The sequence below is a fragment of the Lonchura striata genome, chromosome 24 (assembly GCF_050655825.1).
Source record: "Lonchura striata isolate lonStrDom1 chromosome 24, ASM5065582v1, whole genome shotgun sequence".
Lineage (NCBI taxonomy): Eukaryota > Metazoa > Chordata > Aves > Passeriformes > Estrildidae > Lonchura > Lonchura striata.
The window spans coordinates 3977665-3992084 of record NC_140726.1 but is presented as its reverse complement, the minus strand read 5'-3'; the positions used below and the strand labels follow the sequence as shown (position 1 = coordinate 3992084).

The 14420-nt window shown below is 53.8% G+C and overlaps 2 protein-coding genes across 5 annotated transcripts in view; both read right to left on the bottom strand.

Moving 5' to 3' along the window:
• Nucleotides 1-3735, bottom strand: part of LOC110468175 (beta-galactosidase-1-like protein 2) — a 28208-nt gene extending 24473 nt beyond the window's left edge. For 2 of the 4 annotated variants that reach the window (XM_021525814.4, XM_021525815.4), the window contains exons 1-2: nucleotides 3576-3727; nucleotides 585-644 (exon numbers count right to left, since the gene is read on the bottom strand). In XM_021525814.4, the coding sequence (XP_021381489.3) occupies nucleotides 585-644; nucleotides 3576-3658 (143 nt within the window). In that variant the 5' untranslated portion in view covers nucleotides 3659-3727. Of the gene's footprint in view, nucleotides 1-584; nucleotides 645-3575 lie in introns of all 4 variants that reach the window. The other 2 variants (XM_021525816.3, XM_021525817.3) reach the window with 1 other exon arrangement.
• A 2206-nt stretch (nucleotides 3736-5941) lies between these two features.
• On the bottom strand, nucleotides 5942-14398 carry ACAD8 (acyl-CoA dehydrogenase family member 8). Its single transcript, XM_021525853.3, has 11 exons — nucleotides 14291-14398; nucleotides 12340-12440; nucleotides 11806-11975; nucleotides 10412-10521; nucleotides 10115-10191; nucleotides 9727-9864; nucleotides 8942-9077; nucleotides 8755-8852; nucleotides 8445-8597; nucleotides 7532-7634; nucleotides 5942-6731 (listed from the first exon to the last, which is right to left on the bottom strand). Exons 1-11 carry the CDS (start codon nucleotides 14364-14366, stop codon nucleotides 6679-6681), a joined length of 1215 nt encoding a protein of 404 aa, XP_021381528.3. The 5' UTR covers nucleotides 14367-14398; the 3' UTR covers nucleotides 5942-6678.
• Between the last annotated feature and the right edge of the window lie 22 nt (nucleotides 14399-14420).

Below are 14420 nucleotides of genomic sequence, written 5' to 3'. Positions count from 1 at the left end.
ACAAATTTACCTCTGCCCACATCACTGCTCGTGTTAATCCTGAAAATATTATTTGCCAGAAGAACCAGAGCCATGGGACCAGCAGCTCCTCAGCACTTCCCAGGGTGAGCACTCCTACTGTCATAGCTCCTCTCAGGTCAGCTCCTGCACTACTCATGGCCTTGCAAGCTCCCCGCTCACTTTGGCTGAACCAAAACCCCATTTCACCAACCAGACACAGAGAGCAGTGTCCCTGCCTCCCTCAGCCCACCCCATCAACACACAGAGGGTCAGACAATGGCAGCTTGTTCTTTATCAGAGCCAGATGTCAGCAATGAATTCCCAGCTCCAGAAAGCAGGAATGACTCACAGATTTGGGAGGAACATCACAGAGAGAGAGGAGAGGAACACCTAAGCCTCCAGCTGCTGCCTAGGCTAGGTGTAAAGCAGTTGTTAGCAGAGGGTGAGGATGCTCAGAGCTCGTGGCTCACAGGGGTTGCTAACCAGCAGTCTGCCCGTCCTCTGACAGGCCAGGGGGACTAAAAGAAGCTGAGTCTAAGGCTTGCAGGGAACTGCACGGGCTGGCTGATAAGCTCAGAGGGTACCTGAGTAGCACAGCATTCTCACAGGGCTCTGAAACAACCGGCAGCAGGCAGGGGTAATACCTGGAAAAGGAAGCCAGATTAGATATTCACTGCCTGCAGACAAGGAGACTCCCACTGATTGTCCAGCCATTCACAGAAACCGTGCTGAGCAAGGAGGAGGGGGGTGATAACACCAGCTCTTGATGATAGTGCAGCCCAGGTAGGAGAAATGAAAACAAAACACCAATCTGCCACATTTAAAGCGTGGCTGCCTGAGTAAGAACAGGACCTAACACGCTCTTCTGCTCGAGAAGCACAGCCAGAGAATGATGGCACGAGGCTGGGAAATGCTCCCAAGGAATTGTCACGAATTTCAGCAGCAGGGGAAAGGGTTCTCAAAATCCAAACAGGATAACCCATGGCCACCTGGCCCTCTGCGCTGCTAAATTACAGATTGTAACTTGGCAAACCAAACCAGCAGCTACAACTACTTCTGTTTTCCTGAGGTGGAAAGCTCAAAGGGTCTGGAGATGCAAAACTCCAGTTTTTAAAGATCAGGTTGGAAAAGAGACTCCAAGCTGTTTCTTAGCTAGGTAGAGCCCCAAATTACCCCTGCCCACAGAAGTGCTGCTGACTGGTGCCAGAATGAAGGCTGTACTCAGGAAGAACACACAGCCAGATAAAAATAAACTAATCACTTAAGCTCATCTTGTTAATCCCAGGCATAACTAACCTGGCACATTCCCATCAAGTTTCCTACTTTAAAACTCCCCAGCTCCACTGCCTTTTCTCCCCAAGAAGGGCTGGTAGGAAGTTCCCAGGCTCCCAGTATTTTGAACACATGACCCAAGATATCCTGAAACCGACATTTCTCATTAGGATCTGTTCAAGTAACCTCAGGAAGAAACATTGCTGTGACTCAGCAGAGCTTCATCCTGTTACCCTGAGCTGGACTGCCAGAGTTCAAAGTGTACCTGGACTCTGTACTTCCTCCTGAGAGCAATTTATAGCTCCTAGTATCTCATTTCTATAATGACAGAACAGGTTGCAAATAATATATATTTTTTTAAACTTTGTTAAAAGTTCCTGGCCTTCTTTGTCAGTCTCAGCAGCCATTCCTGGGAGTGTTTCCAGGTCAGGCTGGATGGGGCTGGGAGCAACCTGGGATAGTGGAAGGTGTCCCTGGCCATGGCAGGGAGTGGGACTGGCTCATCTTTAATATCCTTTCCCACCCAAATTTTAGGATTCCATGGTTCTGTGATTTCATCCCTGCCTCAGGGAAGTAACTTTTGTAAAAAAACCCCAAAACCAACCAATCCATTACCAACTAACCCCAGAGAAGAGACTCTGAATTTAGACTGGACAAGTTAGTCCAATGAGATAGAACAAGCCTTTGTAAGATGGAATATGAAGTACAAAATACAACACATGTAAAAGGAAAGTCCCAATTAACTCCTGAAGCAAACAGCCATGGTGTTCATGCCTGTGAAACACAAACGTGGCTGAAGTGCTCTCTGCAAGAGAGATTTGAAAAATCTCTCTGATTGAACACCAACCTTTGGTGTTCAACCACCCCATAACCAGAGCAGCTGGGAGAAAAAGGTGATGGAAAAGAAAACAGCCAAACCAGGGAAAAAAGCCAATAATTTCTTTGCTGATGCTAAAGGATGTGCTTCAGAGGACAAGGGACTTGGCTGCTAATCCCTAAACTCCACTGAGATCTCCAAGAGCTTTGCTGTTTATTCTGGGCTTCCTCTGGCAGGGGAAATTGAATGTTGTGAGCTGCCCTGGCTCCCAGCTCGCTGCCCTGCACAGCCCCTGTGCTCAGAGACCATGGGGAAACTTCTGTAGAAGTTTATTCTGCACTCAGGGGTTTATTCTGCACTCATACAGGAGACAGATTCTGTGCCTCCATCAGGTATCAGTTTGCAATAATCTTCCCTAAGAACCCAGGTGGCACAAATCCAAGGCCAGCTGTGCAAGAATTTTGCTTCTAATTATGCAGAGATTTATTAAAGCTTTTTCATAGCTCTGAGGATCAGGTTTACTTCCAACTATGATTTTAAGAACATGTTATAAAACAATCCAGCTGGCAATAAATAACTATATTACATCTCCATACATATCCATGTGTATTTTCCAGCTGTGAGGGACAGAGGAGTTCCTGACATCTGGAAGCCACAAACACGGGATGTTCCTCTGGGAAAGAGCATCATCCCCAGAATGAACGTGATCTAAACCATGCGGGCTTCAGGCCAGAACCTCCAACAACTTCTTGCTGCTACGGAGGGCCAGCTGCTGGTCTGGAGTGTGAAACAGAGCAGCAGAAGGAAGGTGACAGGGTTAGACTGGCGAGCTGGGCATGGCACCGCACTGCTCGGGGGATTCCGCAGGGAGAGGCAGCCCAGCGGAGGCCGCAGAGAGGGAAACAAGGCCGGGGAGCCCCGGAGCCGGGCGAGATGCGCCGGGGCCATGGATTGGCGGCGCGCATCATCCACCCGCGCCGCGATGATGCAAAACCCGCCCGAGCCGAGGCCGGCAGGAGCGGGAGCCGAGGCAGAGCGGCTCCGTGGCCGGCAGCGGGGCTGTCCCCGCCGCTCGGCGAGCTGCGGTACCGGGGGCAGCGCTTATGTAAAGCTCGGGCTCGCTCCGGCACGGCGGCACTCGCCCAGGCTCCCCACGCCGCCGCTCCGCTGCGGGAATGATGGAGCGGAGGGCTCCCAGCGGAAAAGAGGGATGCACCGAGCCTGCCTCCCGCCCGTTAATTCCCCGGCAGCGCGCAGGACGCGCGGACGCTAATTATGCTAATTACGCTAATCACGTTAATAACCCTTCTCCCCTCCAGCGGCGCCGGCGGTTCCATCCATGCGCAGTCCTACCGCGGCCAGCCCGCTCCCGGCGGCGGGGCCTGCGCCCGGCGGGGCAGCGACACCCGGGCAGCGACACTCGAACGACACCGGCCCCGCCGCCCCGGGGCGACCCCCGCGCCCCCCGCCCCGCGCCGGGTCTCACCTGCGCAGCAGCAGCCACAGCAGCACGAGGAGCAGCGCGACGCCCCCGAGGCGGCGCTGCCGCCGGCCCCCGCACGGCCACATGGCGGGGGAACCGAGGGACCGGGACCCCGGGCCCGCCGAGCCCCCCGAGCCCCGGATCCCCCGCGCCCCGGGACCCCCGGCCCGCGCCCCGGCCGAACCCCGGCCCGCCGGGCGCGGACTCGGCGCGCGCCCGCCCCGCCCCCGGGCCCGCCCCCGCCGCCCATTGGCTGCCCGAGGGGCGCGCGCGCCCGAGGGGCGGGGCCTGAGAGGGAGCGAGGGACGGGGTAGGGAACGGGGATGGGGAGTGTGGGATAGGGAACCGGGATAGGGAATGTGGGATAGGGAACAGGGTAAGGGAATGTGGGATAGGGAATGGGGATAGGGAATGGGGGAGAGGGAACCGGGATAGGGAATGTGGGATAGGGAACGGGGATAGGGAATGTGGGAGAGGGAACCGGGATAGGGAACGGGGATAGGGAATGTGGGATAGGGAGCGTGGGAGAGGGAATGTGGGAGAGGGAACGGGGATAGGGAACGGGGATAGGGAATGTGGGATAGGGAACCGGGGTAGGGAATGTGGGATAGGGAACCGGGGTAGGGAACGGGGATAGGGAATGTGGGATAGGGAGCGTGGGAGAGGGAATGTGGGAGAGGGAACCGGGATAGGGAACGGGGATAGGGAACGGGGATAGGGAATGTGGGATAGGGAGCGTGGGAGAGGGAATGTGGGAGAGGGAACCGGGATAGGGAACGGGGATAGGGAATGTGGGAAAGGGAACCGGGGTAGGGAATGTGGGATAGGGAACCGGGGTAGGGAACGGGGATAGGGAACGGGGATAGGGAATGTGGGATAGGGAATGTGGGAGAGGGAACGGGGACAGGGAATGTGGGATAGGGAATGTGGGAGAGAGAACGGGGACAGGGAATGTGGGATAGGGAATGTGGGAGAGGGAACGGGGACAGGGAATGTGGGATAGGGAATGTGGGAGAGAGAACCGGGGTAGGGAATGTGGGATAGGGAATGTGGGAGAGGGGAGCGTGGGATAGGGAACAGGGATAGAGAACGGGGATAGGGAATGTGGGAGAGGGAATGTGGATAGGGAACGGGGATAGGGAATGTGGGATAGGGAACAGGGATAGGGAACAGGGATAGGGAATGTGGGAGAGGGAACGGGGATAGGGAGCGTGGGAGAGGGAACGGGGATAGGGAATGTGGGAGAGGGAACCGGGAGAGGGAACTGGGATAGGGAACATGGACAGGGAACATGGGATAGGGAATGTGGATAGAGAACATGGGATAGGTGAATGTGGATAGAGAACATGGACAGGGAACATGGACTGAGAGACGGGACAGAGATACAGGACAGAGAACATGGGTAGAGAGAGAACGTGGACAGAGAACATGGATAGGGAACATGGGATAGAGAGCATGGACAGGGAATGTGGATAGACAGATGGGACAGAGAACATGGACAGAGAGCACAGGCAGAGAACATGGATAGAGAACATGGATAGAGAGATGGGACAGATAACATGGACAGAGAGCACCAGGAGAGAGTCCAGATGAGAGAGAGCCCCTGAGAGAGCCCAGGCTGAGACCATGGACAGGGAGAGAACCCCAGCAGACAGCCCCCGGGCAGGGTCCCACAGACAGGCCCACCAGAGCCCCCAGAAGAGAACCTGCACTGCGAGCCTGGGCAGGACCCACGACAGAGCCCCCAGAAGAGAGCTCTGGCCAGAAACTCCCCATGGAGACCCTGCAGAGAGGCTTCAGACAGGGGCCCCGGGCAGAGACCCCGGCTGGAGACCCCTCCCTGCCAGCCAGAGCCCCTTCCCACTGCTCAGAGACCCTCCCAGCCCCAGGACATCCATCCCTGGGCAGGCAGGTCTCCCCAGTGGGCAGGTGGCTGTTTCTCTTTGAGGCACGGGTGTTTATCCTTTAAACTGCCCTCGCTGCTCTGTGGGGCAAATTCACTGTGCAATAAAATGAGAGAGTGTGTGTATATATATATAATGATTTTCAGGGCCTGCCAGCACCAGTAGAAACTGAGATAAAACAAGTGGAGGGTGTCCCTGCACACGGCAGGGGCTGGAATGAGTTTAAGGCTTTAAGGTCCCTTCCAACCTAACCCATTCTGTGATTCTGCTGGTAATGCTCTGTCATCTTCCCCCGCCAAGTACTGCTGAGAAAAAACAGCTGCCTGACCTGAAGGGGTTAACAAAGACATTACCTAAGAAGCCCTCAAGCAGAACTATTTTGCAACACCTACTCCAAAAATTCTGTTACTTCTGTTTAAACACCTGAAATACCACAGAAGGAAATTACCATGATTTTCACTCCAGTAACATTTCTATCATTGCTTTATTGATTCCAAACCCGAGAGGAAAAAACAGTTTAATTTACCAATATTTTTACTCCCCTTACATTGTTCACAGTCTCACTGATTGGAGGCCACAGAATTCATTATTCCTGTACATAAATTTAGTTTTTCAGTTGCACTTCTGTGCTGCAAAGGCTTCTTTGAGATTAAGCACCAAGATGTGGTGAGAATACAGAGAACAAGCAGTGGATGGGACATCAAGAAAAGTTTGCTGGGAAAAGAGGGAGTGATTCTAGCTAAAGAAGAGGCATTCAGGGATTAAAAGCTCTGGTTAGAGCCTGTGATCATCTGTTCCCAGGGGTGCTGTGAGCAGTTAATTCCTTTAAAACAATGATTTCAGTGATCCCATGGGCTCAGGCCACACCTCTGCCCGAGGCTGCCATTTCAGTCCTGACTCAGCAGAGGTGAGCAGCAGCTCTGGTGCTCCTTTTTCCAAGGAGGATGTGTGGCAAGCAGGCCAGGAGCAGGATTTGGAGACAGAGGCTTGCATTCAGCTGTGATTTCTGGCTGCACAATGGCAGCCTGGTGCCAGCAGCTCTGCCAGGCACGGCGTGCAGCTGTGCCACCCAGCTGTGGCTAAGGCAGGAAGGCTGTTTCCAGTGGGGTATCCCCCTCTCCACTCCCAGGGAGAGAGCTGGCCAGCAGGGGAGGGAAACAGGCCGAGCTGTAACAGATGGAGGGATTTTAAGGCTCCTGGCTTCAGCCCTGTAGCAGATTCCTGGCCACAATCATCCTCATGACCTCGTTGGTACCTGCAGCAGGATGGGGATGCAAAGGAAACACAGTTAAGGCACGGTGCATTATTTCCCCCCTCAAAAGGCCAAGAGAGCTCTCCCCTGATGTGCAGTTCACAGCACAGAGGAGCTCTTCCCACCAGCTGAAGTGGCATTTAGGAGGGGTTGGGCCAAAACCCCACTGCCAAGTGCCAGCACATTGCTTGGGAAAGCTGGTGCTGCTTTCCCAAGGGGTGTTGGGAGGATGCAGGACCAGGCATTGAGCAGAACTGGATTTATAGCAGCATCTCAGCTCTCTGCTGTACATTTAACACATACACCACACCCAGGCTACAAACCCACTCGGTGTAAGAAAGAGCATGTCCCTTACCAGGCACCCTGGTTGTAGGTGAGGGGATTTCAAAGCAGGGAAAACAAAATATTTAGGAGGCTAAAGTGAGGTTAGAAAAGGCCAGATACTGCTAGAGACACGATGTCAAGGAGTGCAAACAGACCAAAATCACAGGAGAGGAATTGTTAGGGAGAATCATCACGTGGCCACAAGTAATGGGATGAAACTGGACAGAGGCATTGCTAACATGACAACTAAATATCTTCCTCTGCTGTAAGACTCTTAAAATAGCCAACTAAATATCTTCCTCTGCTCCCACACAGCCAGAGCTCCTGGCCAGGGCACTCACACATGGCACACCCCACACTCAGAGCAGAGCAGGGCTCTGAAACCCAAGATTCAGACTCCTGTGGGAAGGTGGGGGCCTTCAGGGGAGTTTTTCTCCTAACCCCAGTGCCACTTCATTTGTAATAGGAACATCTTTTACCTTCCAGGATCTGGTGGACTCTGATGTCTCTCATAAATTGCTGCACTGCGTAATCCTTCAGGTAGCCATAGCCCCCGTGCATCTGCAGAGCCTGGTTACAGATCTAAGGGGATAAAAACACTGCTGTGAGGTGGCTTGTGCAGGACACGACACTGGCAGAAGCTCGGTAAGCACCCAGGAACCTGGGCTCACTTTTTTTCCTGTTCACCTTATCACATTTCTTAAAAACATGGTGTGACTGTCAGGTCCCATCAGTGCTGCCCTCGGTGCTATCATGTTCCCTGTTTTACACCAAGGGTGTGTTTATGTGAACAGCAATGCACAGAAATACCCAGGGATTGGGACAGATCCCCAGGGATGGGTACAGAGATCCCCAGGGATGGGTAGAGATGCCCAGATACGGGTACAGGTACCCAGGGATGGGTACAGATACCCAGACATGGGTAGAGATACCCAGATATGGGTAGAGATACCCAGGGATGGGTACAAAGATATCCAGAGATGGGTACAGATACCCAGGGATGGGTACAGAAATCCCCAGGGATGAGTATAGATACTCAGGGATGGGTAGAGATACCCAGGGATGGGTACAGAGATCCCCAGGGATGGATATTTTTAGGGAATAAGGCGATTTTTGCCGAATTTTCCGTTTGCAAACCCGAACCGCCCGATCGCCACCTGGCGGCCACTCAGGGGAGGGGCTGGAGGGAGCTGGTTTCCATGGAAACGCGCCTCCGTATAATAACTTAATAAAAATAATTTAAAATTAAATCATATTAATTTTAAGATTTAAAAAAAAAAAAATTAAGCTTTTTCAGGGAAAAGAACAAACTTCTCCCTGACACTCCGGGCATTAAGCGGGGGCGTCTCCACGCTTGTCACGAGCATCCCACGAGGCGTTTGAGGGACTTACCCCGAAGCACTCGTCGGTGGCAAAGAGCTTGGCCATGGAGCAGAGCACGGCCGCGTCCCGGCGGCCCTCCTGCAGCGCCCGCGCCGCGTTGCGCACCATGAGCCGCGCCGCCAGCAGCCGCGTGGCCATCTCCGCCAGCCCGAACTGCAGGTACTGCCAGGGACAGCAAAGCTCCCTCAGCACCTCCTGCGCTCAGCCCCGCCACCGCCAGGCAGGGCTCAGGCCTCCCTCGCTCAGGAAAGCGTTCCTGACTTCCTGAATTCCTGGGAGTGAAGGGCATCCCTCATTCTCAGGCCACCCCCAGGCTCACCTGGTTGTTGGCGAGGGGCTCCCCGAATTGTTTGCGGACACTGAGGTGCTCCTGAGCCAGCAGAACTGAGGCGTGAGCAGCTCCTAACGAACAAGAAGCTGGTGGGAGAAGCCAAGGACATGGAGTTAAGGTCAGACAGACAAGAAGAAGATGGTGCCCTCCTCCCTTGGCTCTTTGGCTTTCTCACCGATGTTTATCCTGCCTCCATTGAGGCCCTGCATGGCGATGCTGAATCCCTGCCCCTCGGCTCCCAGCCGGTTGTCCACAGGAACAACGCAGTCCTCAAAGATCACTGCTCGAGTTGGCTGGGAATTCCAGCCTACCTGGGAAAAAACAGAGCTCCTTCCAGACTGCCTGAGGAGCAGCACAGCTCCAGCACAGAACCACCAGCCTGCTCCCAGGCCCTCAGTCTCACTGCCAAGCTGGCACAAAGCACCCGTGCTCTGCATGGTTTGGCCTCAGTGTGGAAAGTGGAATGGGTGTTTTTGAGAAGAGGCACAAATCCAGTGATCTTGATGTTCCTGAGACTAAAATCCTTCATTTACCAAAGGGATGGGTATTGGCAAACTTCACCACTTGGTAAAACCATGCCAATGGTTTGGGACTCAATGGATGGGACTCCAATCCCATCCATGAAGAGGTCTCCAACACTTTGCACAGACAAGCTCATTGGGACCACAGGACACAGCCTCAAGCTGTGCAGGGGAGGCTCGGATTACACATCAGGAAGAAATTCTCCATGGAAAAGGCTGTGAGGCATTGGAATGGGCTGTCCAAGGAGGTAATTGAGTCACCACCCCTGCAGGTGTTTAAGGAGTGCCTGGATGTGGCACTCAGAGCTCTGGCTGACAAGTGAGGATCAGTCACAGGTTGAACTCAATGGATTTGGAGGTCTTTCCATTCTTGATGATTCTGTGATCTCTGCCCTGCACTTCCCTCAAGCACACAGGAAGCACAAACCAAGGCTCTTACCTTCTTCTCCTTCTTGCCAAAGCTGAGCCCTGGCATTCCCTTCTCCAGCACGAGGCAGGAGATGCCCTTGGGGCCCGGGCCCCCTGTGCGACACATGACCACGTACACGTCGGTGTCACCTCCCCCGCTGATGAAGGCCTGCAGGAGGGCACAATGAGAAAAGTGAGGCTTTGGGGGGATTTGCAGACTAACCCTGAGCCCACAGCAGCAGCTGGCAGGGTACAGAAATGGAGAGGCAAAGACCCCACAGCCAGAGGCATTCAGGGAGCCAGCTGGTGAAAGCTCTGCAGAGCACGTCTTGCCTTGGGAGAATGCACAGAGGTGAGGAGACAGCAGGAATGGGACGGACAGTGAGACCCAGGCCACTTTAGCAGGAGCAAAGAGGTACCTTGGAGCCATTCAGGATGTAGGTATCCCCCTTCCTCTGAGCTGAGGTCAGCAGGGAAGCTGCATCACTGCCACTGCCTGTGTGAGAAGCAAGGAAGCAGCTAATGAAGCAGAAGGTCCAGAGCCTAAAAATTCTCCCTGTGATCATACCCTGAGTTTGTACCAAGAGTATCTCAGCAATCATCATCTGCCTCCCCCCAGCTTCACAAATATGGAAAGAAACGTTTCACCTCCAGACCTTTGCAATGTCCATGGTGCAGTTACAGAGAGAGGAGATGTCCTGGCTGATGATGCTCACCTGGCTCAGTCAGGCAGTAAGAGGCAAACTTTTCCATGCTGCAGAGCGATGGGCAGAACCTGCGGCGCTGCTCCTCATTGCCAAAGGTGTCGATCATCCAAACACACATGCTGGGGTGGGGGAGAAGGAGCAGCATTCAGGATTGAACACAGGCTGTACAGGAACACCCCTGGCTGAACACAGGAAAGCTCCACAGAGCTGAGCCACAAGCCCTGAGGCCTGAAAATGTATTGTTACACCTTCCATTCTCCACAGACCCACTGCCCTGTGGTGTGGGAATCCAGGGCTTCCCTCTGGCTGCTCTGGAAGGCCTGGGACCCTGGCAGGGTCAGGAACCCCCCTGGACAGAGTCCCCAGAGACACTGGCTGTGATCTCTGGCCATGGAAAAGAGTTTTCAATCTTACAGGATCAATTACAAGCTCTCAGTGTTTGGTATCAGTAATAATTAAGTGTGGCACAGGTGCAAAAGTAAAATTTTAGGATTCTAGATTAAGGGTCCAAAGGGGACAAGATGGAGGAAATTGGGTGTGCCTTGTCCTTTTTCTCCTTCATGCCCTCCATGTCTCACTGTGGTGTTGGCATTTTTCTGTTGGTTCAGGCTGGGGACACACTGTCCAACGTAGGTGACAGATATTGGCACGTTCTTGTAAATCCAGCCCAGGGAGTTTCTGGTATTTAATGTTTGTCACATCCCACTGAGGGCAGAGCCCCACACGCTGCCCTGCAGGACAGAGCTGGGCAGGGCAGCAGAACATGTGAGAGATAAACAGAATAAACAACCTGGAAACCAGCACAGACCAATTATGGCTTCTGCTTTGGCTTGGGGCTGACAGACAGAGACTTTCTACAATTTGGGAATCATCAATACCTCAGATTCCAACACTGTGGAACAGCAGGCTCCTGCTTAAGAGCCTCAATCTCTCCTCCATGCCCAGCCCTGCTCCCTCTCCAGGAAAGAGCACCTGAAGAAAGAGGCAGCATCACTGCAGCTCTCAGTGCCAAGTGACCCATCACTGGACATGTCTGTACAATCAGGACAGCCCTGGGGTCAGGTGGTGCCTCTGGGCTCTGTCACAGCATGGCCAAGGCACAAAGACTTTTTCCAGGCAGGTTACTATCTATAGGCAGCTTAAGTGGCAGAGCAGAGAACAAAATCCAGAACTTAATCCCATCTTGCGTGCCACAAAGCTAAAATTACTTCTTGATGGCATCTCAGTACTTTGTGGCCTATTTGTTTACTGCTATCCAGGGATCCTCAGTGGGATGTGTGTACTCGAGGTCACCATTTAAATATATAAATAATGAGCAGCAGCGAGGGAGCTGCCTCCAGCTGGATTTAGAGCCCACAGAGCAGCCAGGCTGACAGCACCCACCCCTGCACAGGCACACTCACTTGTGGATGCTCATGTAAGCAGTGGTGCTGGTACATCCTGTTGACAGAGCTTCAAAGATTATGGAGGTGTCAAGCCGTGACAATCCAGAGCCACCAACATCTGGTTTCACATAGATCCCACCAAATCCTAGCTGGGCTGCCTTCCTCATCGTTTCCACAGGGAATATTTCCTATTGGGGCAGGAGAGATATCCCAATGAATATTCAGGGTTAGTTCAGTCCCTTTGGGTAGCCCTGGGCTACCAATTTGAATCCCACCATCCTGCAGAGTTTAAGTCAGCTGGGTGGTCAAAGAAAAGCTGGTACCAACACAGACACATTCCATCTTCTGCAGTGAATCCAAGATCCAGGTGATTGAATAACCTGGCTGGGAAAACTTCAAGGTATTTCTGATGATTTCCCCTTCCCCAGCTACAGCAGCAGCTTCAATGACAACCTCCAGAGATGTTGCAGGAACCCCACAGTGAGACCTGTGGGTCACAATGTCCTCAGGAAGGAAAAAGGGAGCAGTACAACCCTTGTGAGGCTATCCTACCTTCTCATCCCACTCGGCCATGTAAGGAGCCATCTCCTTGGCAGCAAAATCAAAGGCAACTTTTTGGAATTCCTTCTGATCCTCAGTGAGTCCAATGGATGCTAGAAAAGCAGGAATAGATGAGAACATGTGTCTGTTGAGGGAAAGCAGCACAACCACCTCATTTATACCCCAAACAATTTCAAGGTGCCCCTTAACTCACACAAACAGTTTGGGGTCTCTGCTGCAGAGACCATTTCTCTGTTCCTCAGGAATCTAATGAACTGTGCTGAGAGCAAGGGGCTTTGGGAGGGGCTTTCTTTGGACAAAAGAAATCCAAGATCCCACATGTCTCTGTCTGCTCCATGCTAACTACATTAGAAAGCCAGGACAGGGGAGCACAGTCACTCCATCTCACTGAGTCGGTGCTAAAGAAATCTGAGGGAGCAGTGCTGGGATTTCAAAGAAAGGAGACTTGGGAGAAATAAAGAATAAAGCAGCCCTTTGGAAACAGCATCTAAATCTTAAGTTAGGTTCTGCATTTGAAACCTCCTGCTTCGCCAACACATAGATCCAACATTGTTTTGTTCCTCTCCTGAAATTCACAGCTATGCTGCTGCCTCAATTTCAAATGTTGTTACATTAAGACAGCAAAGCAATTCATCTATCTGCAAAGTGTTCTGGAACCAGAATGGTTTGGATTGGAAGGAACCCTAAAGACCATCTTGTTACAATACCTGACACCTTCTGCAAGACCAGCCCTGTCCAACCTGGCCTTCAGCACTGCCAGGGATGGGGCATCCACAGCTTCGGGGTAACCTGTGCCAGCTGGAATTCTGCCAGAAGAATTTCTTCCTAATGTCTAACCCAAATCTCTCCTCTTTTAGTTTAAATCCATTCCCCCTTGCCCTGTCAGTCTGCCTATACAAAAAGCTGCTTTCCTTGTTTTTTATAATCCCCTGTCTTTGACAGATATTCTTTGATTCACTATCAAACCTGAAAAACCGTGAAAACCTAACAAAGGTAAGGGAGGGACAGGGAGAGGGAAGGACGGACCTTCCTTGTGGGTTCTATCCCACTGATGAGTGCAGTCTAACAAGGTAAAAGGAAGGACAGGGAGAGGGAAGGACCTTCCTTAGGGGTTCTATTCCACTGATGACTGTGGTCTAAAGAGGTATAAGGAGGGACAGGGAGAGGGAAGGACCTTCCTTAGGGGTTCTATTCCACTGATGAGTGTGGTCTAAAGAGGTATAAGGAGGGACAGGGAGAGGGAAGGACCTTCCTTAGGGGTTCTATTCCACTGATGAGTGCGGTCTAAAGAGGTAAAAGGAGGGACAGGGAGAGGGAAGGACCGTTCCTTGCGGGCTCTGTCCCACTGCCAGGCACCCGCTGCGGGGTGTCCGCACCCGCACCGCCCTGACCGGGAGCGGGACACGGGGAGCGGTGACACGGGGGAGCAGGGACACGGGGAGCAGTGACACAGGGGAGCAGGGACACGGGGAGGAGGGACACGGGGAGCGGTGACACGGGAGGAGGGACACGGGGAGCGGTGGACACAGGAGAGGAGGGACACGGGAGGAGAGACACTGGGAGCGGTGACACGGGGGAGCAGGGACACGGGGAGGAGGGACACGGGGAGCGGTGACACGAGAGGAGGGACACGGGGAGCGGTGACACAGGAGAGGAGGGACACGGGAGGAGAGACACGGGAGCGGTGACACAGGAGAGGAGGGACACGGGAGGAGGGACACGGGGAGCGGTGACACAGGAGAGGAGGGACACGGGGAGCGGTGGACACAGGAGAGGAGGGACACGGAGAGCGGTGACACGGGGAGCGGTGACACATGGGGCAGTGACACGGCCAGCTGGGGACATCTCTCCGGGCGGGGACAGGAGGTCCGGGGCCACCGAGCCGCCGTCCATCTCCCCCAGCCCGCCTCCCCCGGGCCCGGGGGTCCCGGCCGCTCCTTACGGTCGATGCAGGACGCGATGCCCCGGCGCCCCAGCAGCAGCCGCGCCGCCGCCCGCGGGGCCGCTCGCCACGCCATGGCCGCGGCCGTGCGCGGCCGCTCCGCTCCCCGGCGCCCGGCGGGGCAGCCTGG

What these genes read in the sequence shown, in the direction of transcription:
- ACAD8 (XM_021525853.3), bottom strand. Translation starts at nt 14,366, where the DNA reads ATGGCGTGGCGAGCGGCCCCGCGGGCGGCGGCGCGGCTGCTGCTGGGG. An exon ending in TTGGCAAGAAGGAGAAGAAG is followed by an intron (nt 9,078 to 9,726) that starts GTAAGAGCCTTG and finishes GTTTTTTCCCAG; the next exon opens with GTAGGCTGGAATTCCCAGCC. An exon ending in TGGAGGCAGGATAAACATCG is followed by an intron (nt 8,853 to 8,941) that starts GTGAGAAAGCCA and finishes TTCTCCCACCAG; the next exon opens with CTTCTTGTTCGTTAGGAGCT.